General features: G+C 36.7%; 1 protein-coding gene across 3 annotated transcripts in view; it reads right to left on the bottom strand.

Annotated features, from left to right (window-relative positions):
• Nucleotides 1-748: 748 nt before the first annotated feature.
• Nucleotides 749-23,629, bottom strand: part of LOC127658504 (zinc finger protein Helios-like) — a 37,136-nt gene continuing 14,255 nt past the window's right edge. For 2 of the 3 annotated variants that reach the window (XM_052147810.1, XM_052147811.1), the window contains exons 4-8: nt 16,837-17,040; nt 14,855-15,022; nt 8,968-9,105; nt 7,636-7,764; nt 749-6,812 (exon numbers count right to left, since the gene is read on the bottom strand). In XM_052147810.1, coding sequence (XP_052003770.1) covers nt 6,079-6,812; nt 7,636-7,764; nt 8,968-9,105; nt 14,855-15,022; nt 16,837-17,040 — 1,373 coding nt within the window. In that variant the 3' untranslated portion in view covers nt 749-6,078. The remainder of the gene's footprint in view (nt 6,813-7,635; nt 7,765-8,967; nt 9,106-14,854; nt 15,023-16,836; nt 17,041-23,629) is intronic. The other variant, XM_052147812.1, reaches the window with a different exon arrangement.

Below are 23,629 nucleotides of genomic sequence, written 5' to 3' on the forward strand. Positions count from 1 at the left end.
TTGGCACTCTATAAATAAGTGGACTATTCAAAATAATATTTTTATGCTATAAATTCTGTCAGTTGTGCTTGGCTTGTATTGAACATGAAACATTTCTTTAAAACATTATTTTTTACCAAGCAAATACTCTATTAAACAAATGAAGATACTTTTTTTAAATTAAGATACTAAGGGTGTTGCAAAGTGATATACACTAGTTTAGTGAACAGGTGTTTCGTGACATAAATGATACTACAGTTTATTGTGCATTTTAGTATTAACCAATTAGAATCCAGGACTAGAACTTTGTAATATATATATATATATATATATATATATATATATATATATATATATATATATATATATATGACACACACATAAAATAAAAGTGAAATTTAACACCCTGTTGCATGCACTCCACTTTTGTTCAAACAAATTTAACTAGCTTGATCACAAACTTTCAAATGTCCGAAGGTGAAATAAAAACTTTGAAAACATGTAAACATGTTCTGATAATTTTATAATATCTGACAAACAAAAAAAAAAATTATATATATATACACACGCACACACAGTATTTTAGGATTAATATGACACAACTGATATTGCAAAGTAGAGTCCAAATGTCTCTTGTAAATTAGACTTAATCAGCTAACAAATTAAGTAAATAATAACAATAATGATAATTTGATGTTTGGCTTCTCTCACTTTTTATCACCTAGTAAGTGTAATATCAACCTCCTTCATGTTTTTCATGTAACTCTGCATTTATTTGTATTGTGAATGTAATACAGTATATGCTCTATTGAGCTGAGGAGCATGTTTGCAAACCGGAGAAGGACAGTGGAAAGGAAAGAGATGGCCTTTGACTAAAACCACAAGTCCTCCATAGAAGGTATGTCTATAAAAGACAACATATGGTTGCTCAGAACAAGATTGAGAGAGATACAAGAAACAATATAAACTACACACACACACAGATAGGCACGTACAAACTTGAGACAATCGAGTGAAAACTCTGTTTGAAAATCAGAAGGAATAGAAGGCAACAAGCAAGCAAAGTTTCTAATAGTATTTAATGCAGAAAAGCCCATGCTTTAAAAACCAACACAGAACAAGACACTTTTCTCAAGGATGCCAATAAATCCTGGTCTTATATATATATACTCATATAATAATTTGACTTTGGAATTAGAGCCAAATATGACCAAACGATTCAATATTAATTATTTCTTTCTTACAGTTCCATACAAATACCAATAGTTCTTATGAAAAGCTTTTGACAACACTGAACCTGAGAAAATACACAACACACAACAAAGGATAACCCCTTTTCAACACTGTTTACCAAAATATAATGTATATATTTCATACATTTATTCACTTATATAAAAATACACTGCAAACACTTGTTTTACTGTTTGTAAGTTCCACAGTGAATAAGAACATTTTAAAAAACACCTTTTTTCTCAAGAAAAAAAAATATATTTATATATTTACAAAGATGAGAAAAATAGCAGTCCTATACACTTTAAGGTAAAAAGTAAAACCTGACTCTTGAGTGCCTTTCGTGTAACTTCAAGTACTCTCCACTCCCAAAAGTATGGAGTCATTGTAAGAACACGTTTTGTTTGTGTGCTCTTGTTCGTTCAGTTGTAAACATAGTTTTACATCAATGTTTCCTTCAAATTTTTCTTTTTTTTGGGGGGTGTGGGGGACAACAACAACAACAAAAAAGGTTCAACTATGTCTATTAATAATAATAATAAAATCTAAGATAATAATTTCATAAAATGCCCTGGAATTGTGGAACACATTCAATATCGTGCCAGCATAAGACACCAAAAAATTAAAATAAAGCTAAAATGCCTAAACATATTCATGCTTCACAAGAACAACTACAATTCTTCAAAATGTTCCAGGAATTAAGAGGCGGTGTGTGTATGCTTGATTTATGACATTATTTGGAATGAAAAAAACAAAATGACATGTTCAAACAAAACAAATGTGTTTCTATCAGTGCTATTCTATGTCTTTTATATTTATTTCCTAAAAATGTTTAAAGGGTATATTCACAGTTTTTGAGCACAAAAGTCACTCTTAAAAGATAGTGGTGTAAGGCTCGTTTAGCACTGACCAAACAAAGAAATGCCCAACAATCATGAGCTGTGTACATCGATTAAAGCTAAATAATTTATGAGTTGTGCTACAGAGTGCTTAATGTAAATATTCTATAACATTTTTAGATAATGTGTAAAAAAAGAAAGAAAGAATAGAACAACATGTGAAAAGGGAAGAGAAACAGGAAGGGAAAATAAACGGTTTGGTGAAAACAGCAATATGTACATTTGAACATTGTCAAAATAAACAGCCTGCATTTTATGCCCTGTTTCAATGCCCTGAAAACAATATGAACAAAAAGTAAACAGGGTTTCTGCTTTTCACTGCACCGAACAACGGAAAATTTTAAAGGGTTGGGGGAGCTAAACATTGTCTGATTAATAAACCGCATTTTTATCTGCGAAGCTCTCATGCAGTCTGGGTTGGTGATGAAATCTAGAATGCAATCTTTTAAGATGTATTAGCAAAGTCTAAATGCCTTTGTTGTGTCATCTGATTTTAAAGATCTGCAATGTTCCATTAACTTGACATTTATTTTATTTTTTTTTCCATTGTGCTTTGGTTATTTGTTTGTATCTTCTGGTCTACAAAAGATAATGGGTAGGTCCTCTAACTAAGAATTAACTGCACTCGCTAATAGGGTTGTTTATCTTCACATAAAATGAAAGCTCTCTAATCCCTTTCCTAAGTATCTTCTGTAACACTGAGGAAAGTAAAAAGTGTTTAATTAAAAAATTATTAAGATGGTTCAGAGACAATAATGAGGCATTTGGTCTGAAGGCTGAATGAAATTCATCGATTTCCATCAAAGGTATGCATGGCAACCCTGTTATTAAAACACGTTGGTGAAACTACAGGTGTAGCAGTTACAACTACTGGCTGTGACTTGTTCGCTTGTTGAATCACACATAACAATTTACACCAGTGATGTGAACAGCTAAACTACACACTGATCTTTGTTTGTTTTATCAATAGCATGGAAATAACATATTTTTGCCCAAGGCCTCAAGCTAATAGTGCAAAAACAGGTTTATCAAGGCACGTCACAGTGCTGTTTTAAGCCGAGTGCATAATAATGCAACAGATGACAGTAACCGTGCAACAGTAGCAAAAACATAGCACAGGAAACTCATTTGTCTGTATCGGAATGGCAAAATATCTCTAGAAACATGTTGTTACATGCTATCTTCCATTAAAATCACTGAGACAAATAGAGATTGTCATCAACACTTCATAAAATTGTGTCCAAATTTCACCAAACCATCCAAAAGAACTGCTTTTGTAAAATTAGCATAGCACCAACATGAGAATGAGAGTGGGAAGAGGACAGCAGCACAAAATCTGAAACTTCAGCCCGTACATCTTTAAAGGGATTGTTCACCCAAAAATGAAATGAAACTTCAATTATGGTCCGTTCCTCACTCAAAGCTATTATATGTGTTCAGAAGACATGCATATGTAGTTTGTACTGTACGTATTATGGACCACTTTTTTCATGCATTCATGGTCCTTTTTTCTTAAGATTGAAAGCTGCAGTCCCCATTCTTTGTAATTGCATGGATAAAAACAACCAGTATATTCTTCTAAATTTCCTCTATCGTGTTCCATGGAATGACATTGGTTTTTAATGAAATGAGGAATCTTCAATTTGGGGTGAACTATCCCTTCACTATATAACAAGGTCTGCTTCTGTAGGGTACCCCAGGAACTTCATAGAATGGGGATGACTCATGATATATTTTAAGACAATTTAAAGATACAAAACACTATATAAAAAGGCAAAATTGTGCCAGTCAAAACAGCAAGGCACTGAGAAGCCACAGCAGCATGAAGCTCTGAATTAAAGTCATTTTTGTTCGCTGTGCTAAGCATTGTTTAATTCTCCAGTGTTCCTCTGTTGCATACTGTGCTCCATTTACCTGTAAAACTGATTGAGGTCCGTGAAACAGGAATGGCAGCATGCATCGAGCAACATGATCACACGGGATGTTGGCATGCTGTTTCCGAAAGTTCCGGAACCCTAAGATCGTCAACAGTATGCCGACTCAATGACATGTCCTATCTCCCATTGGACATATTTGGAACGGCTCCACAACAATTATTTTCCCTCGTGGCATGACTGGTAGAGCGTTGTGTCAGTTGCATGGGAGACCACATTTCAATCCCCATTCAAATGAGGAGGTAATCTTGTTTGTATAAACAATCACGAGCGTGATAAGGAGGTTGCATTTTATCCTTAACATTACATTTTGTCTCTACTAATGGTTATGGTTAGATTTGGGTTTTGTTGGGGGGTAGATTAAATAAAATAAGCATTTCTCTTCACTGTTTCACACCCTGGATATAAATGGATGTCACACTTGCTTATATGCTCTGAAACATTTATCGCTTTAGCCTCTGGAGGCAGTGTTTTCAAATTCGGTCAAAGTATACCAATTTTGGCTTAAGAAAAATCGGCACACACTTGCCGAATTTTACATGAGATCAGGCTGCATTGAGATACTCTGATAAAATACAGTCAACAAAAAGTGAAAGAACTTCACAACTTTAGATAACATATAGCTGCTCTGCTAGAATATACGTACAACAGTTAAACATAGAATGGGAATCGCTATGTGTGGGGGAAAAAAACTAAACAAGTCAAATGAAACATTCACATCATAAACATACTCATCCCCTCACCCGAAACACAAATATTCAAACAGCTCCAAAATGAAAATATATCTATTGGACCCAAACCTTCATATATCTGCTGATTGCTGCTCACGTAATGCTTCAGCTGAGCATGTTTGCCTCATTACATGCTGTCTGCTGGAAACTTCCATGGATTCATGGATTGCACTGCAAATATTATTTTTCTTAATCAGTATTGTGGTCTTATTTTCCAGCTAAAATATTTAGTCACATTTAAAACAAGATACATTTACTTGAGTGGCAAAATTTGGGGAAATACATCCGAAAATAAGTACCCCCTTGATTTTCCAAGGTATGAAGCTCATAGTGCAAAAATAGATTTTTCCATGGAACTTAAAAGGAGATATGTTAGGCAGAATGTTAGCCTTAGTCATCATTCACTTTCATTTCATCTTTTTGCCATACAATGACAATGCATGTTGACTGTGGCTAACATTCTGCCAAACATCTAATATTGTGTTCCACGAAAGAAAGAAAGAAAGTAATTTTAATGTGGAACAAAAAGAGGGTGTGTAAATGATTTCAGATGTAATTTTTTTGTTAAACTATCCTTTTAAGTCTTGTTAAAATAAATACATGTATGAGTTTATTATCCTTAAATGTGCACACAGTAATTTATTTCCTCATTAAAAAAACTTCTAAAGAAACAAATAGTAATTTTGAAACATAAGAATAAAATTATGAGTACTCGTATGAGATGAAGAGATCAGTTATATTAGTAACCTTATTAAAGCTCTTTTATTCTACATGGAGCAGGGGTGCCTCACGGGGACAGCCATGTTAGCATCACATGACCACCTATATACTACTAGATTCATCTCAGTCATGGGATGTTATTGGACACTTTCACTCATGGATTAAATTAATCCTGGTTTACTCTGCATAGTGAATTTCTACAATGACATTGGTAACTGAAAACTACTGTGTTTGTAGCATCCAGGTCACTAGGTGACAGTGCAAGCCATCCTTCGAAATTCTTCAAAAAATTATTGAGTGCACCTTTAACCTATTGGTAAATATTATCTTTTTTTCTGGTTTTAAGAAATATCCTCACTAAATTGTATTACATTTAGGCTTAAAACATAAAAAACAAAAAAACATACGAAAATGAGTTATTACGTAACGTTTCAGATTAATTGCTTCTCAAGAAAGTGTTTCTTGTTTAAAGGAAGTTTAGGCATTTTTCCTGGAAAACAAGACAAAATTACTGATTAAAATGTTTTGTATTATTATTATTAAATTTTTGCAGTGAATGGCTGATGGCAAGAGAGTCTGGGGCTCTTAACGAAAGGTATGCTCCCCGCGGACGATATGTGAGGAGAACTCGTAGCGATCTTTGCTGCAGTGGCCACAGATGTTGCACTCCAGTGGGTCTCTGTAACCGTGGCATCCCATGTGGATGGTGTACATGACGTGGTCCAGGAAAAGAACATGGCAGTGTTCGCACTGGAACACCCTCAGCTCCTGACCCCCACGGCTGAAGACGCGGACCCCATCCCCAATGCCAAAACGCACCACATCGATTGACCTGCCTTCTTCTGCCCGGCCAAAACCCGAACTGGATCTAGATCTGGGCCCGGTGCTGCGGACACTGAGCTTGTCCCTGGGGCTGCTCCGTGCCGAATCGGCTGAATCCTGTCCGCTGTTGCAAGGTGACCCGTCTCGCCCTGATTGAGGATTCTTGGGTCTGACCAATGAGATTGCTCCATTGGTTGGGTGTTGGAACTCAGGGTTAGTGTGGGGCAGAGGAGGAGCTTCGCGACTGCTCGGCCGATCCATGCGCGGGCCAAGCGGATAGACTGGATGGAAGAGAGGGTTCACCATAGGTACCACCTCAGCCATGGAGAGGGATGGGTGATGGACCACAGGCCTTAGAGAGTCAGATCCCAGGTAGTTGATGGCATTACTAATGGCATGGTCCATCATTTGGGCTTGCATCATTTCAGCTTCCTTCTCAAACTTTAGACCCATCTCATAGTTCAGCTCAGGGTACGGATAGCGAACCATTTTCTCACCTTAATAAACAGCACAGTAAAAAACTATATTAAAATATATGAATTAACAACAGCCTCATATACTTTGGTAGCACTTTAGTTAATGCATTAAAAAATAATTGACTAACAATAAACAATATTTTCTTTTATACAGCATTTATTATTCTTGGTTAACATTATTTAATAAAAATACTACTGTTCACAGTTATAAATGATTTAAAAAAATTGTTCATTGTTTATGTTAAATACTGTATTAATTAATGTTTACATATAGAACCTAATTGCAATGTTACCAATGATTTCCATAGTAATATAAAATGAATTTCTACTAACAGTGCAATTTACCGTAAAAAGTGAAATGCAAATACTGTTCTTGCATTAATTATGGAAAGCCCCGTTTGTAGACAAGAGTGAGAAAATTTAACCCCTGCATATTATGGATGCGGTAAGCTGCTCGGTAAAAGCAATGGCAAATTTACAGGTGTGCAAAAACCACAAGATTAAAAAAAAAAAAAAAACTCCTACTCAAGCCCTTTTTTCTCTTTCAGTTTAATACTTAGTTTGATTTCTGCAGATATTTTCAATATGCAAACATTAAAAAGTCCTTCAAATAAGCAATACTAATGTATTTATTTTATTTTTCTGCTCACATGCAAATCTGCAATTACAGTTTTATTTTGTTTTTCTCTTCAAATTTTGCAACAGTGACTGCATGCCTTACTGCATCCTACTCAAATTCTTGCGCCATTTGACATGCCTGCATTCGTTAGCATCACTGGAACTTTGAGATCAATGTATTGCATACAGTAGATTCAACCACACTCACTGCTGAGGTGAAACTCACCCACAAACTTCTGTGGCGTGGTGCTCTTCCGTTTACCCACATTCCCCTGCAGTCTTTCAATTACAGGTGGCCGGTCGAAAGCTGTCAAGCCGGCTGAATCCAGGGACCTCTGCTCTTTTGGGACCTCCCCTGGGAAAACAATAAAACAGTTTAGACCTAGGGTGTCAAAGACACAAACCAATGCCTAAAATGCTTAAAAGTATGTTTTAGTATAATACTGTATCTACGCATTCCTAGTTCAACATCGGGTACTTAAAGTCTCGAGAAAGTAAAGTCTTGTTACAAATTGTTTCTAACTCTTACTTGTGCAATTTTTCTACAAATGTCCAGCACTGTATGTACACGTATCACAGAAGATTTCAGTATTTTTGTCATTTTTAATGTGTCAATTCCACATAAAAATTCTGTATTGTGTTTAATAGAATTCTGTGGTTTAAATTTCAGTGATGGATGGAAATTAAATATATGTTTTTGAAATAAAATGGTCAACTCTTTTTTTTTTTTTTTTTTGCTCAGGCTAATTTCAGAAATAAAATTGAATGAGTCCCAAATACACATAAGTAATATTTTCACACTTTTGCATAATCTGTCAGAATTTTAATTGATAATTAAGCCCAATAAAAATATTCTGCCCACAAGAGATATTTTCCTTGAATTTTCTCTGTTTTCTTCAATCATCACTCATATTTCATCTTAAGCACACTTTTTACAGTCACTTTTGTCAACTTGGTCAACAAGTAGGCCTATGCTAACTTTTGAAATAACTTTTTGAGGGGCACAATTGCTTGGTTTATTGGAAATGATGCAGTTTTAATGTGACCTTCGTATAATTAAAAGAAAAAAGTTAACCTTAGCGGTTTTCAAAGCGCTTTACACTGTGACTCATTCACCCATTCACACACTCACTCACACACCAATGATGGCACAGCTGCCATGCAAGGCGCTAGCCTGCCATTGGGAGCAACTTGGGGTTCAGTGTCTTGCCCAAGGACACTTCGTCATGTGGGCCAGGAATCGAACCGCCAACCCTGCGATTAGTGGCCAACCCGCTCTACCTACTGAGTCACATATGTCTATGTTATCTAAAGGCTTCTTTATATGAAACTAGTAAATTACACAATGTATGTGTCTCACAAATTCTTAATGTGAAAGAACATGGCACAAATTTGTATTATTATGCTTAAAAGGGAAATATACTTTTTGAAGAACGAAGGAAAACCACTGCATCATCCAATGATTAAACAATTTCACAAGAAGTCCAAATTACACTAGATTAATGAAGTGGAAAACAGTCATCTCTCATTCTCAATGCAGTATTTATTAACCACTCACCTGGATATGGGCCAGAATTGGAGGCGGAGTCCATGCCGACACTCTGCAAGTAATTATGACACCGTTCTTTGTGCTCCTCCAATGACGCGCGCTGTTTGTAGCTCCGCCCACAGTAGTTACACTTGTGTGGTTTACCAACTAAAAGAGATGCAACATCAAAGAATATAAAAATAAGTATTAAGTATTCATTCAAGCCGAGAGTTTCAGTCTCTGACTAAGTAACCAAGAGAGTGGGCACGGTCAGATTTCGTGATGATGCAATACAGTGTGCTCTAGCTTCAGCAGAAGATACTGATAGTGACAGAACACTGCAAAGAAAAAAATCCCACACAGCAAGAAACCACTACAGTGAGGGGGCTTGCTCCAAAAGAGGATAGAATTACGTACTACATACAGTAATAGTTGAATTTTATGGTGGCTTTAAAGGAATAGTTGACCCAAAAATGAAAAATCAGTAATAATTTATTCACCGTCATGTCTTTCAAAACCCACATGACTTTCTTTCTTACGTGGAACACAAAAGTAGTAATTTATAGTAGAATGGCCAAGCTGCTCTTTTCCATACAATGATAGTGAATATTGACCATGGCTCTGTCAAGCCAAATTCTCAAGGCAACATTTTTAAGTGAAAATACAATTCAGAGACTATATATAGAATTAAAATAACTCTGCTAACCATATTTGCAATATTTTTGAAAAATAATTCTTAATTCAGATAATATTTTCAGAAAACAAGTGTAATTACGTAATAAGACAAATAAGACAATTCATACCACTCATAAACAAGATAAACATACTAAGAAAATTATTTGTAGCCCCTGGCCGCCTCCCACATTTATTGTATGGAAAAGAGCAGCTCAGACATTCTGCTCAACTAATTTTGTATTCCACCGATCCCAAAAAAAAGTAATACAGGGTTTGGAACAACTTGACAGTGAAAGAATTTTCCTTTTAGGATGCACAATCCATCTAATCCTCATTGATCAGTTATTGTTATCACAATTAAACCACAAGTGATGATGTGGAAAGTCTGAACAATAAACAGAATGAGAGGGAGTGTTTCTCCTCATCCGGGTAAGGTGTGAGGTGATTCACTGTCTCAGTTCCATTAAGACTAGGTCAGTGCTAGGGCGATTGTGCGGGACACAACCTCCAAAGGAAGTTGCAAAAGGAACAACCATAATGTCCTTCCAGCGTGGGCAGGGGAGAGTAGGAGGAGAACAATACTTAGCCTCCAGAAACAGTTTTCCAGTATCTCATGGAACGATTCTTTCATTGATTCATTCCATGTTTCATTCATCGATTGGTTGAGTCATTCATTTATTCATCATGTTTTTCTCATTCAGTCATCAGTATCAAATCAGAAAGAGCCCACCATTATGTCTGTGCTCTTCTGTTAAGTCAGCTAAATACCTAGCAGAAATTGAGACAGGGGCTGCTGTCAGTTTGTGGTCAATTTTCTGGTGTAAGGGACTTTCAGAATTATTCATAAAGAGTGCTACTGTGATAGCAGTGCACTGAGCCAAAACAGCCTAGTGAATTGAGTCATACTGTATGCGTGCAGTTAACCAGTCTCCTGTAGCACGTGAGAAAATAATGAAAATTCACACATGTTACTAGCAAGCCTGTGGGATTACCTGTAAAGTGTGCCAATTGTAAAAATACCCACGGCACATTTCGGTAACCCTCTTCAAAGCACAACAGTGCCTTCAGTCTAAAGCAAACAGTGAAAGTGAGACAGCTCACTGACAGAGACAGGGTAAAGTGACCTTTCACATGTAGAACGCATGTCAAACAACAGAGGCCACGGCACTTTTGAGGGAAAGGATGGATTACAGAATTTCTGATATGAAATGTAGCTTGGTAAACATCATCTTACAGATGTTAACAATATGTAGTTGGTTCAAAAAAGTATTTGGAAAGGTTTAGACACTTTTCTAACCAATTGGCATTTGCAAAAAAAAATATGCAAGAGCTTTATTTTTTTAGAACTAACTACACTTTCATTAAAATATATGTCGCTTGGTTTGATATATTGTTGTATAATATGACAGATTTTTAAGCATGGCTTAAGTGTCCAAAATACTTATAAAATATAATCTAGCTAGCTAACCGTGTTTCATTTACATAAGAGAGAGAGAGAGATATTAATATATAATATTGATTTCATGTGAACTGTGAAGGCTGTGAAGATATACCAAAGAGGTTTATACTATACAACCTGTTTATACCATTTTATAAGCACAGTGTAATCAGGTAATCAAGGGATCTAGGGAAGACGTCAATAGATTTAGGGTCTTAATATGTCAGTAGGTGACTGTACAGTATGGGAAACATTTTAATTTGATGAGTAAGAAGCTCTGAAACTTTGTCTTTTGTTTTTTGTCACACTTTCAAAATTTCAAGGGGCTTTAATAATTTGGGTGTTTGCATTACAGTACATCAAAAATGATTTGCTGCGGACATTTTAGTGGATGTTGTGCATCCACACTCACAAATCTGAACTATAAACAGGAACAAAAAAAAAAAACTGAATAGTTTGGTTCAATGAACTGTAAAAACACCTGCAAACTGTATAGACTGGGACAGGCAATCATGATAATTTGTGTTTGGGAGAAAATGCGACCTATGATAGACGAAAGAGCTGCAACAAACAATTGTACTGATTAATAGCCGCTAGTTCCAAACGGAGTTTGGACGATTCCGAAAAAAAGAAAAAAAAATCCCTGTCGAAGCATTTATTCAAATGCAAATACAAATACATGCAGATAGTGCTGCATTAAAGCCCTCTAAACCGCATCCATTTGGGTTCAAAACAGGAAACAGTGAGATGAGGATGACATTTCATTTCAAGTAAATGCCTATCAATTGTAGAGCATCAGCAAAAGTACTCGACTTACTCAGCTGATAATTACACACACACACACATTTTAAAACATCCATTGTTCATTGGCAACTCAACTCTCATTTCTTATTTTACTAAGGTGACAAAAACAGCCAAATCTAACCAAGGCAAAGTCACCAACATTATGACACATGCCTAAAAATGAGGCACAATATATGCTCTGTTTCAGTTTCATTAAGTAGTATTCGACCAATGACACACCTGAAACAAGTCTGCGGCATGCATACTAGAAATGTGCAAAACTACATATTTTCTAAATCGACTACACGGCGGGTTACCTGAATGACTAATTGACTAATCGGATTTAAGGAAGATTGTTTAATTAGGCTGGTTTCGTGCATTCTTGCATTTAAAAAAACAGCTTGATGGAAAGCAATGGAATGTAAGAGAATTAAGGGGTCTCCAGACACGATTTGCTGAACTATTTTTTAACTTGACATGGCATCCAAAATCTTCAGCAATCATGATCGGATAGTCAAAAATAGCACAAGTTTTGCACTGTTTTTCAATTTTCTATGTAAACATGTGCTACAGAGTCATTTTAGCCATTGCACCAAATTGTTCAGCATTTCAGGCAAGAGCACAGAATTTTTAAAATGCCGTTTCAAGTTAAAAGTTACTTTTTTCTAATATATTAATTGCATTGTATCCAGCTTTTTTAACACAAGAACACATTCGGACTGAGCAGCCTCAACTGCTACAGCAGAGCACACTGTCAGGATGCTAGTTAAATCACCAATGCCAAAAATATTAAAACAACCTTAATATAATAAAAAATCTAGATAAACTAGTTGACTTCACTAATCAATGAGACGATTGTCTACCCGTCCCTACTGATACATGTATATTGTGATCAATTGGATAGTTGGTGTGTTTGCATGTTTACTCTCTTTTTCTTTACTGGGCTGTTTGCCACCAATTCTATAGTTTCCAAAAGCTGAAAGAGGAAGAGTCTTTCATTTGGTGGATGTTGCACAAGAAGCCGTCAGACCTGCTGAGTTCCTCACATACCGCTCCAGCTGAGGTGGATGGTGGTAAGGCAGTCAGGTCAGTACGGTGTGGGTATGGCAAACACGGCAAAACTGCCTTGAGCATCACTGTTGGTTTATTCCTTGAATTACTCATTAAAATTCCAACTACAATGGAACACCTCTCACACTGTGGTAGAATAAACCATTCTTGTGGTATTTCATTACAATATCTATAGAAATGGATATGCAAATTAACTTGTGACTCTCATTAGCCACAAACGTTAACGTCTGAATGTTGAGTTCAGTAAGGTTGTTGTGTGCGTAGGCTTCGGTGGTAAAAGCTTTTTCACTGACAATTGATATCAATACGATAGACCACAACACACATCCACCGCAAAGTTTGCATAGTTAGTTGATTAAAGGATGACATGCCTAGTGTGGATGAAAACATTTGGTGTTCATCAAATTCAATCAGCCATGCCAATAATATCGGAGACCAAATTCAAAATGTCTTTAAAATGGATGTCAATCAATGCTGAGATAATTCCCCTATTGAATATAATTAATTGAATACACATTTGAAAAAGTGGCTTTAAAGTCAATACATTGTTTTGGAGATTCATTTCCATACCATTTAGCATAAGCCTGGCATAGAGTCTACAGAAATACATTTTGTAATCACATTTGTCAGCATGACACAGATATGGTTAAAAAAAACATTCACTGAAACTTTATGCTGCACATTCACTGAAACTGTTTTTTTCTGTCGAAAACAGAGACCTTTGAAAGTATTTTTTTTTGGTATAAAAATAGTTAAAAGTAGTTTAAAGGTTGTCTTGAGACCCCTGCATTCTGTTGCATTGCATCTAGCTCTTTTTGAACGCATTCTGTGTGAACGGCTCCTTAATAATTCTCTGATGCCTGCTTTTGGTAAGTGTGGTTTGGCGAGGCATGTTAAACATGAAGATGGTACCTCAAGCTTGAATTGCTCCCATGGTAGGAAAAGCCTCATTATAGAATTTATGTTTAATTGCATTTAATTTCATGTTCTTTTTTATATAATTAATCCATAAGAATATATATGTATGTATGTTTTTATATATATATATATATATATATATATATATTCTGCCCACAAAAACAGGACACCACAGATATCATCTTGCCTGGCCTAAAATAATTGCTATCCCTGCACTATGATTAAAGCTACAAAACAGGAAATGACAAAAGACAAAAAAGGCAGCAAAACATGATTAGAGTGATAGGCTGTTCCTGCTCTCCCTATGCATTTTAACAAGCCTGTCCATGAGTAGCAGCTCATGAAGTCCTGAGCCGAGCGCTGATGGTATCATATGACCCGGATCTTCAACGACTAGGACTAGACAACTGATGGTGGGCTGATATGAAAGTGGGTTAGAGAGTACTGCTTCACCAAAGTGACACTTCCCTTTGGTTTAAAGAGAGCATTTCCTTTGGTGGAGCACACTTGCAGGCAACAAAACAGGTGGCCTATGTCCTAGGTGGCCTAACCGCAGTGTTTGATAGGCTGTCTGCTGTACAAGATCCTTTGAGCCCTCTGGTGTGGACTTAGGACTGGACAGATCTGGTTGGCTATTTAAAGCTGAAGTGTGTAAATACTTTCTAATAACCCTGCTGTATATGCAAAGACAACTATAAGTAAACCATTTGTGGGCTGATTTCCCCCCAAAAGTATAAAACTGTGGCACTATCAAGCATCCTGACCAGCCCCACACAGCAACAATGGTTCAACCAAGTTTGGTGAGTTTGGGACAGGACTTTTTCTGTAGCCAACCAAAAGCAGAGGGGTGAGTTTTTGTTTGAAAACATAATGAATCACAATGAATCATAATTTTTGCAATTCCCTTTGGAACACTCCTGAATTACTAGAATTACTCACTTGATGCTTAATATCAAACTTCTCCCCAGATATATGTGAAGATTTTTTTAGAGCAAGAAAAAAGAACAAGAAAACAACATGTGGATGCCTAACCTGAGTGTGTGCGCAGATGTCCAGTCAGGGCGTCACGGCGACGGCATGCATAGCTGCAGAACGGGCATTTGAAGGGCTTCTCTCCCGTGTGGAGTTTGATGTGTCGCAGCAGGTTGCCCTTCTGAGTAAATGTCACTCCACACTGGTTACACTGGAATGGCCTGTCACCTGATGGACAAGACGCACACTGATCAATAGCTAATCAAATGTATATATATATATATATATATATATATATATATATATATATATTATGTGCATCATATATCATAATCCTGTATTTGTGTGCTTACCAATTCACCATCAGTAGGCATTCCGTTTAATGTAATCTGGCATAATCATTTTGGGAGACCACAAACTGTATTTAATACTGAAGCCGGTCGCACACCAGACGAGAAGTGCCATGTCGCGAGTAGGACATTGCACAGGTATCACACACAGGATGTGTCAATCCGGTGCAGGTGGCAATCCAAAGTTTTGAATCTAGTCACCATACACGCAAATTACGAAGGTTTTTGTACTTCTTCAATAATTAAAAAAGTGACGTTGATGAGTTCGCCGGTTAGTGTATGAAACTTGTGTAACTGCACAAACTAAATTATTAGAAATGGTGATGTTTATTATTTCCCTATTTGTAACCTAGGATAGGTTTCATTATAGCTGTCAAACCACAAAAAGACATAATGGTAACAGAAATTACACTGTGTAGACTACAGTATATGAAAGATACATACACAAAATATCATCCATTAATGGATTGAGTATATAATGTATGTCCTTTGATAATGATTGCTGATACAGATACAAAAAAGTTGTCTTTTTTTAAGATAAATTAAATGTACTCAAGCTTAAATTACTCCGATGGCAGGAAAATACATACTTTTATTGCAGAATATAAGGGGTTTTGGAGGCGTGATTAATACAGCATTTTGTTATTTAGATATAAGAAGAAAAAAATCCTTCATAATTAATTTTTAGCTGTATCGCCAAGCCCTTTTCCCAATATAGAATAGAAAAAGATCTGTCGGTTGTCTAAACCTCTATCAATTATATTTTGACCAGCTGGTCTTCATATCAAAGAATTGCTTTCACACCTATTATAACTATGGTAAGCCTCTCTGATACTGTTTAGGTTTGTTTATTGTGAACCTAATTGACTGCTCTAAAAATAACCTGTGACTCAGAGACAGGTTTGATGGACACATTTAAATTCCCATCATAGGTTTCTTGAACCATGCATAGGTTGACATGAGGCTGCCATGGCTTGATTAGGTAAACATTGTTTCATTGTGAAGAGATGAAAACTTGGAAAAAGAAAATATGAACCTGTCCTGTTAGCGTGCTATCTGGCAGTATCAGTGTCAGCCCAGGGGTTGGGAACAGGTTGTGGAGGATTCCTGGGATGTTTTTCCTGAGAATAACTCCTGTCTTAACTATTGTCTTATTTTACAGAACATCTACCCTCTCCACACCCTTTTAACTCTTAATTAAAACTTAAAAAAGGAAGAACGCATGACAAGACTTGGTCACGGCAGGGTTTTGCACTTTTAATGGGAAGTTAGTGAAATGGGTTCTGTCGAAACCTTTAATATATACTGTGGTACATTGTACTTAAAAGTATGGACCATGATTTCTACATGGTTCAACAAAGTACAAGATACTACCATGGTAGTTGTCCAATGGTGTTACTTCTTTAGCATTTTTTGAGAAATGTCTCCAATTAGCCCCTTAACAGACAGGGTGATGCTACTATGGAGGGTTTTAAGTGAGTTTTACTCTACACAGGTACTCACAAAGTGCTATATCTAGCAAAATAATATTTTAGAGCAGAGCAAAACTAGACACATTTGTATTCGCTAAAAAAGGTTCCAGGTTTCAAGAATTCCATTACATTTCCAGGCCTCAAAATTAAAATGATAAAGTTCGGATATTTCCTGTTTTTTCATTACAGTAACATGAGGTTTTTTATTAATAAAACACACCATTATATTTACCATTAGGTGGCCTTATCCCTGCTTCACTTTGTGCTTCTGATCCTGGCCCTGCGTCTTGTAGGTTGTTTGGGCTGTCAATCATCGGCTCCTCCAATCCAGATCCTTCCTCACCACTGTGACCTGTCTCATCTGGACCACTGGGCCGTCTCTCCGTATCCTCCTCAGTACCTTCCTCTTGTTTGATTTGATGTGCTATAAAAAGACATTACACTCTTAAAACACACTAATTTAGTGTTTAAAACATAGAATGGGCTCCAAAAGTCTTTTTTATTTAAATCTGGACGAGAACAGAAAGGTTAAAGAAAGAAGAATACGTTTCAATGGAAAATGAAAAGGTCACTAAGCAAATTTGTGACATCAAACAAGTCAGTCCCTTTACACTAAAGATCAGATTTCCTTGCTTTCATTGAAGCACACAAGATGCTCTTTGGACTGTTCCCAAATCATGCCGGGATAACCAGGATCAGGTTTTGCACAAATTTGCACATCCCTCAATTCAATTTGAAAATTATAATTACGAAAACATTTAGTAGAAAATTAGAAAAGAATCCAAAATACAAACATTTTCACTTAGTGTTCTCAGATATTTGAAGCCCCTGTATGTATTTCCTAAAGCATAAAACACACTACAGGTCAGACTTTTCACCCACTGCACAAGCTACCATAAATATGCCCAAGCCCTGCAGTGCGAATTAACGACTATGAAAAATTTCTTTTGAAATCACTGGTTACTATGACAGCACAGTGACCAAGAAATATGTCCTCCAACGCGATGACAGCATCGGGATTATAACAAAAAGGAGAGAAAAAAAAAAAAAGAGGCTGATGCAGCTGTCGTCTCAAGGGAAGTGAGGCAAACAGTGGGCAGGTGGGGTTCTACTTGACTGACAGTGGGAGACCAGTGCTTTGGTCTGGACTGGGTGGGACTCTACATTTATCTCTGTGCAGACTATAGTGCATCTCCAGGGAAGGTATGTAGCTTGTGTCAAAAATAGATATGGAAAGGGACAAACACATTGCGACACATAAACACAACAGCCCGGCCCGTGACTTTTCCATCTCAAACACACATGCCTAAAACTCTCCAGGTTCCTTAGCAGGTGGAAAGACAGTGATAGTTTCCCTATCACGTAAGTGTTGTCCCTTGGGTAAACTGCTAGATTTTACTCACATTGTGCAAGTATGACTGAAATGTCTCTAATGCCTTAGATCAGTCTTCTGAAGCCGTTTGATAGCTTTGCATTAAGAACAGACTGAAATTTAAGTAATTATTCACAGATAATCTCATTTACATTTGTGTGTATTAATATATGCCTTGTCAAGACGTGTCACGCCAGGCTTAACATGAATGATACTAAATGTCATTGGTTCTCGTGTGTTGTTATCCATCGTGAAGTGTCAAACTGAAATTTAGATCAATATGAGCTAAATCTTTCATGAATAATAACTTCAATTTCAGACTATTCCTCACACAAAGCTATCTTATGGCTTTAGAAGCCTTGGAATACAATGCAATATTTGTATAGACTAACTACATTTATGATACATTAATTGTGCAATTTTTTCATTTTTGGAGCTTGACATCCTCCAGTCACAGGGCCGGACTGGTAATCTGGCATACCAGGCATTTTCCCGGTGGGCTGACGCACTTTGGGGCCGATCATGGGCAAACTGGCCATCTGGAGAACCAAGCGGGCCAGTGGGTCAGCCATGATAACGGGCCGAATGTGCCACAATATGCTAAAATGAGCCGCATCGTTATGCAGAACGGACCACAAAACGGTGCCGCGATATGCAGAAAAGGACAGCGAACCCTCCCGCTGGCTCAACTTTTGGGCAAGTTGCTATGTACAATCATGGCCCGATTTCTCTTCCCAGTCCAGACCTGCATGGTCACCATTCACTTTCATCATACAGAAAAGAGCGGCGTTAACAACTTTAGCTGTGTTACGCTCCAGAGCAAGATGTTTAGCAAAGGTAGCCAAGCATAAACTGCCTCAATCCTTAAATAAATTATTCATGTGCTTTGTGCAATTGCAGAAACTTTCACACAGTTAAGTTTCAGCATCTAAGGAAAAGGAGACAATAAAATAAACGATTATTTTAGCTGTATGTCTCAGAAGATTCAAACAACCAGAGCAGATCTACATATGTGCCACTTTTTCCACAGATGGACAAGCAGTAATTCAAAAAAGTTGCATACTTGTCCTGTACTGTATATATCCAATAAATGTTATTAACCTCAATAAGAGGTGGGATGTTTTTTAAAAGAGTATTGAAAAAGTTCCCATCTATGTTGGGCACATATTGGCTGCTTTTTTTTAATTATTTTGAATAATATTATTTATATTATTCTGTCATCAATTTCAAATACTTTATTGTATTACATTTTAGTTTTATAATAAAATAAATTAATATGGTGGCACAATTATATTTTTGTCTACAAAATTAATTTCAAACATTTAAGCATACGCTTTCAGATCAAAAGATTTTTAAGATCATGAGAAACATTTCAGTCAAGTGTTTCAAAGGTTTTGACCAGTAGTGTACATATATGTATATATATGCATATATATATCTATATAGATTTATATGTATATTGCTCAATGGGGCAGTTTTAACTGTTCATGAGATGGATAACCTGAGGAAAAAAAACTGTTCCTGTGCCTGACAGTTCTGGTACTCAGTGCTCTGAAGCGTCGGCCAGAAGGAAACAGTTCAAAAAGGTAGTGGGCAGGGTGAGTGGGGTCCTGAGTAATTTTGCAGCCTTTTTCCTCACTCTGAAAGTGTATAGTTCTTGAAGGGGGCCAGGGGGCAACCAATAATCCTTTCAGCAGTCCGAACTAGCTTTGTATTCTTCTGATATATGATTTCGTAGCTGAACCAAACCAGACAGTTATTGAAGTGCAGAGGACAGACTCAATGACTGATGAGTAGAACTGTATCAGCAGCGCCTGTGGCAAGTTGAACTTCCTCAACTGGCAAAGGAAGATAACCTTCACTTCACCTGCTGGCATTTACAATGAAGCATTACAGGCATACTACTTGCTTAACATTGCACAAGAGATCTTAAAGGGGTCATGACATGAGAAACCAAATTTGCCTTGATCTTTTGGTATATAAGAGGTCTTTGTATCATTAAAACGTCCTGCAAGTTTAATATTTTAAGACGTTCTCCCCATTCTAAACGAATCATTTATTTAATCAAGCTCAAAATACAGCTCGTTCTGGATTCATGGTTAGAAGTGACGTGACGGTTAGAAGTGACGTACCAGCGTTTGCATATGACCGCCTCCAGCACAAGATAACTACGCTTTAAGCGCAAGACAGCTACGCTCATTTCGTATCGCCGTGCGCCTCACAAGTGTTCAGTCGATGGACAGCGAGCTCTGACAGAGACTACTTGTGCACAGGAAAATTACGATGCCACACAGATGTGCTGTTCCTGGCTGTGGTCAAACAAAACCTCTGAATAAGCTGCCGAAAGATCCAGACGTCAGGGAAAAATGGATGCAGTTTATTTTTTGTGGACTTCCCAGTCACGGCAGTGTTAACTTAAGCGTTTGTTCTGCACATTTTAAGGATGACTGTTTTGAGAACAAATCTCAATATGATGCTGGCTTTGCCGGAAAACTGTTGCTCAAAGATAAGTCTGTGCCGACTATTCTGGGAACAACGACGACGCAAACTGTAAGTAATCTATTTTAAACTTTAAACTACTTTTTAAAGCGCAATTTCATTCATTATGAATAAACACAGTGTTTTTACTTAGTTTACTTGCATATTGTTCTGGCTGGGGGCGTCAATAATTGATACATAGGCACTGACGTTAGCCAATCATAACAGTGGGCGTTAACACTGAAGTCTTAAATGGAAAACGCCCCCAAAACAGACTGTTTGAATCAGAGGATGAGAAACAGGGTGGGAAAAGGTCATAAATCACTAGATTTTAAAAGTTTTTCTTAAAAAAAAATATATTAATACTATAATTGCACCTAAGGGAACATAATAATACAATAAAAAAACCCATGTCATGACCCCTTTAACTTTCAAATAAATCCTTTAATCGCAAGCCTCAATGCTCAAGCAAATCCAGCCTTTGCTCGTCTATCTTTCGATGTTTTTATACAATAGAGTTAAAAAGTATGAAATCACATTGAAAATATGGGATTCAAAATGCAATATAATTCAGATTTTTAAATGTATTTATTTTTTTAAATCAAAAAAAGAAACTATAAGATGTGAAATGGATAAAAGAAAAGTACGAAAGCACTATTTCGGTTACATAACAACTAAGCAAAGTTGTGAAAAGAAGTGAAAAATCAAACTCCTTTGTTCAACAGTTTTTATTTCCTTGCTTTCACTGAAGCACATAAGATAATCTTTGGACCATTCTCAAATCATGCTTGAATAACATGGACAATCAGGTTTTACACAAACTTAATTGACAGAATGCACCATGCTGGCATGGTCTCTTAAGCAAAACATAGCAAATACTAACAAATTCTGTCATGTATGTCATATTCATTTTCCTTTTCACTCTGTTGTTGCATGCTAACAATATAATTAGAAATAAAAACTGAATTAAATTATAAAAATTGAAAACAGAAGCATGGTCTCAGACTTCTAGACCCCACTGTATTAACATATTTAAAAAGAAAACATACATTGTTGCAAATGTAATCAAATATCACAGAGTTATAAAGTTTATATGGCATTACCTCATTGTGTCCAGATGTAAGTCTCTTTTAAACTAGTGCAGAGCACACTCCAAATCTCTCCGTCCACATCTCAATCTCTCACAATTGAAGAGCTCCCTGTGTTTTAACTAGCTCCTCTAGCATACACATTATAGAGTGTCTATGATGTCTGCAGCTGAATGAACTACAAATGGTTGCCGGGACAACATACAGAATCCTTTAGAATTCTCATCCTCAACTGATCAAAGAAGATGAATGAGAGCACGACGCACTTGTTGCTGTGGATACAGAGACCACAGTCAGCGGCTAACAGGCTCACGCATTGTACAAGAGTAAGGTATAGCAATAGCTACTGTAACATAGCTGAAAGCAAAAAATATGAACAGTATTGTGTCAGTATAAAGGGCTTTTCACACAACACTTAACCCTAGGTAAAAATAATTGTAACTTTTTTAATAAAGGTCAGTTTTAACAATGCGTTAACAAACATGAAATGGAGTTAGCACCGCTTTTAACACTGCGTTATGAAACTCTGCTCCAGAGAAAAGTTAGCTTCCTTTTTGAAATACTAGCCTCAATTACATGATTGAAATGTATTCAGTGATATACAGAAAAATGCATTAACTGGAGTGACGAAGAGACATTATTCTCTTTGTTGTACTGTATATTTCAGAAGACTTAAGACAATCAGAGTGGATTTACATGGCAACATTTCCAATAGAATATCACCTTGCAACTCTTGCCTGGTTACCCACTAAAGCTAAGCAGGGTTGAACTTGGCTCTAACCTGGGTGGTACCTCTTGAGGAAAACTATAGTTGCTTCTGGAAGAGGTATTAGGGAGGCCAGCAGGGGGTGCTCGCCCTGCGTTCTGTGTGGGTCCTAATGCCCCAGTATAGTGATGGCGATGATATACTGTAAAAATGCACCATATTTAGGATGAGATGTTATACAGAGGTCCTGACTCTCTGTGGTCATTAAAAATCCCAGGGCAATTTTCGTAAAGTGTACGAGTGTAACCCATGTGTCCTGGCCAAATTTGCTAATTGGCCTCTATCCATCACAGCTTCCTAACAATTCCCTATATATGAATTGGCTACATCTGTACTCTCCTCTCAACCAATAGCTGGTGTATGGTGGGCATTCCTCTCAACCAACAGCTGGTGTATGGTGGGCATTCTGGCTCACTATGGCTGCCGTAGCATTATGCAAGTGGATGATGCACACTGGTGGTTGAGGAGATTTCCCCCCGCTATGATGTACAATGCCATTATTGATTAATTGTCGTTAATAATTTGGTCAATTAACGTCTATTAATGATGAAGAAGAAGCAGGATCAATGTATAATTATAATTAGAAAATAATAGAATAAAATATATTCATATATATATTTTTTTATGTTTTAATTTTCAAGTATCAAAGAGATGATGCACAAAATTTAGAACAGCACTCATTACTTCCAAACTGGAATTTCATGAAATGCAACTGGATGTCAAACACAACACATAAACTACACATTCTCATGCACGTTTTGAGTCTAAATAGATGCACAACAACTTCCAGTAGTACACCCAAATGATAATAGCCAAATCCTATTGTTCATGTGTTACACCTGCTATAGTTTACTTCCACTTTGTTTCTTTATCAAATAGCAATGTCAAATGTAACTCAAGTCAATAGCTGTAACATCAGCACCACATTGAGTAAGAAAAAGCATGTATAATGTGTATGTGTACACGCATATGGAATACTGATAATTCACCATTGTCACACAGAAAATCAATGTGATATGGTCATCATTTGTATGAATATAGCACCCATTTGTCTTGTAATAAACAAATAAATATATATCAGGGCTCCAGACTAAAAAAAAGGACTTGGGAGCCATTGGCTCCTAAACTGAAACATTAAGGACCCAATTCACAGAATTGCTCGATTTAGATTGCTGTTCAGAAACAAGATAGAAAGCCAAAGAAAAGACAGCTGATAACAAGCTGACAGCTTTTACCCCCGGAGTTTTAATAAACAGTATATATAGTTGAAAAGATAAGTTTGCATTCCATTTTGTCTCATAAATGTTCC

This window comes from Xyrauchen texanus, chromosome 18 (genome assembly GCF_025860055.1).
Source record: "Xyrauchen texanus isolate HMW12.3.18 chromosome 18, RBS_HiC_50CHRs, whole genome shotgun sequence".
Taxonomy (NCBI): Eukaryota; Metazoa; Chordata; class Actinopteri; order Cypriniformes; family Catostomidae; genus Xyrauchen; species Xyrauchen texanus.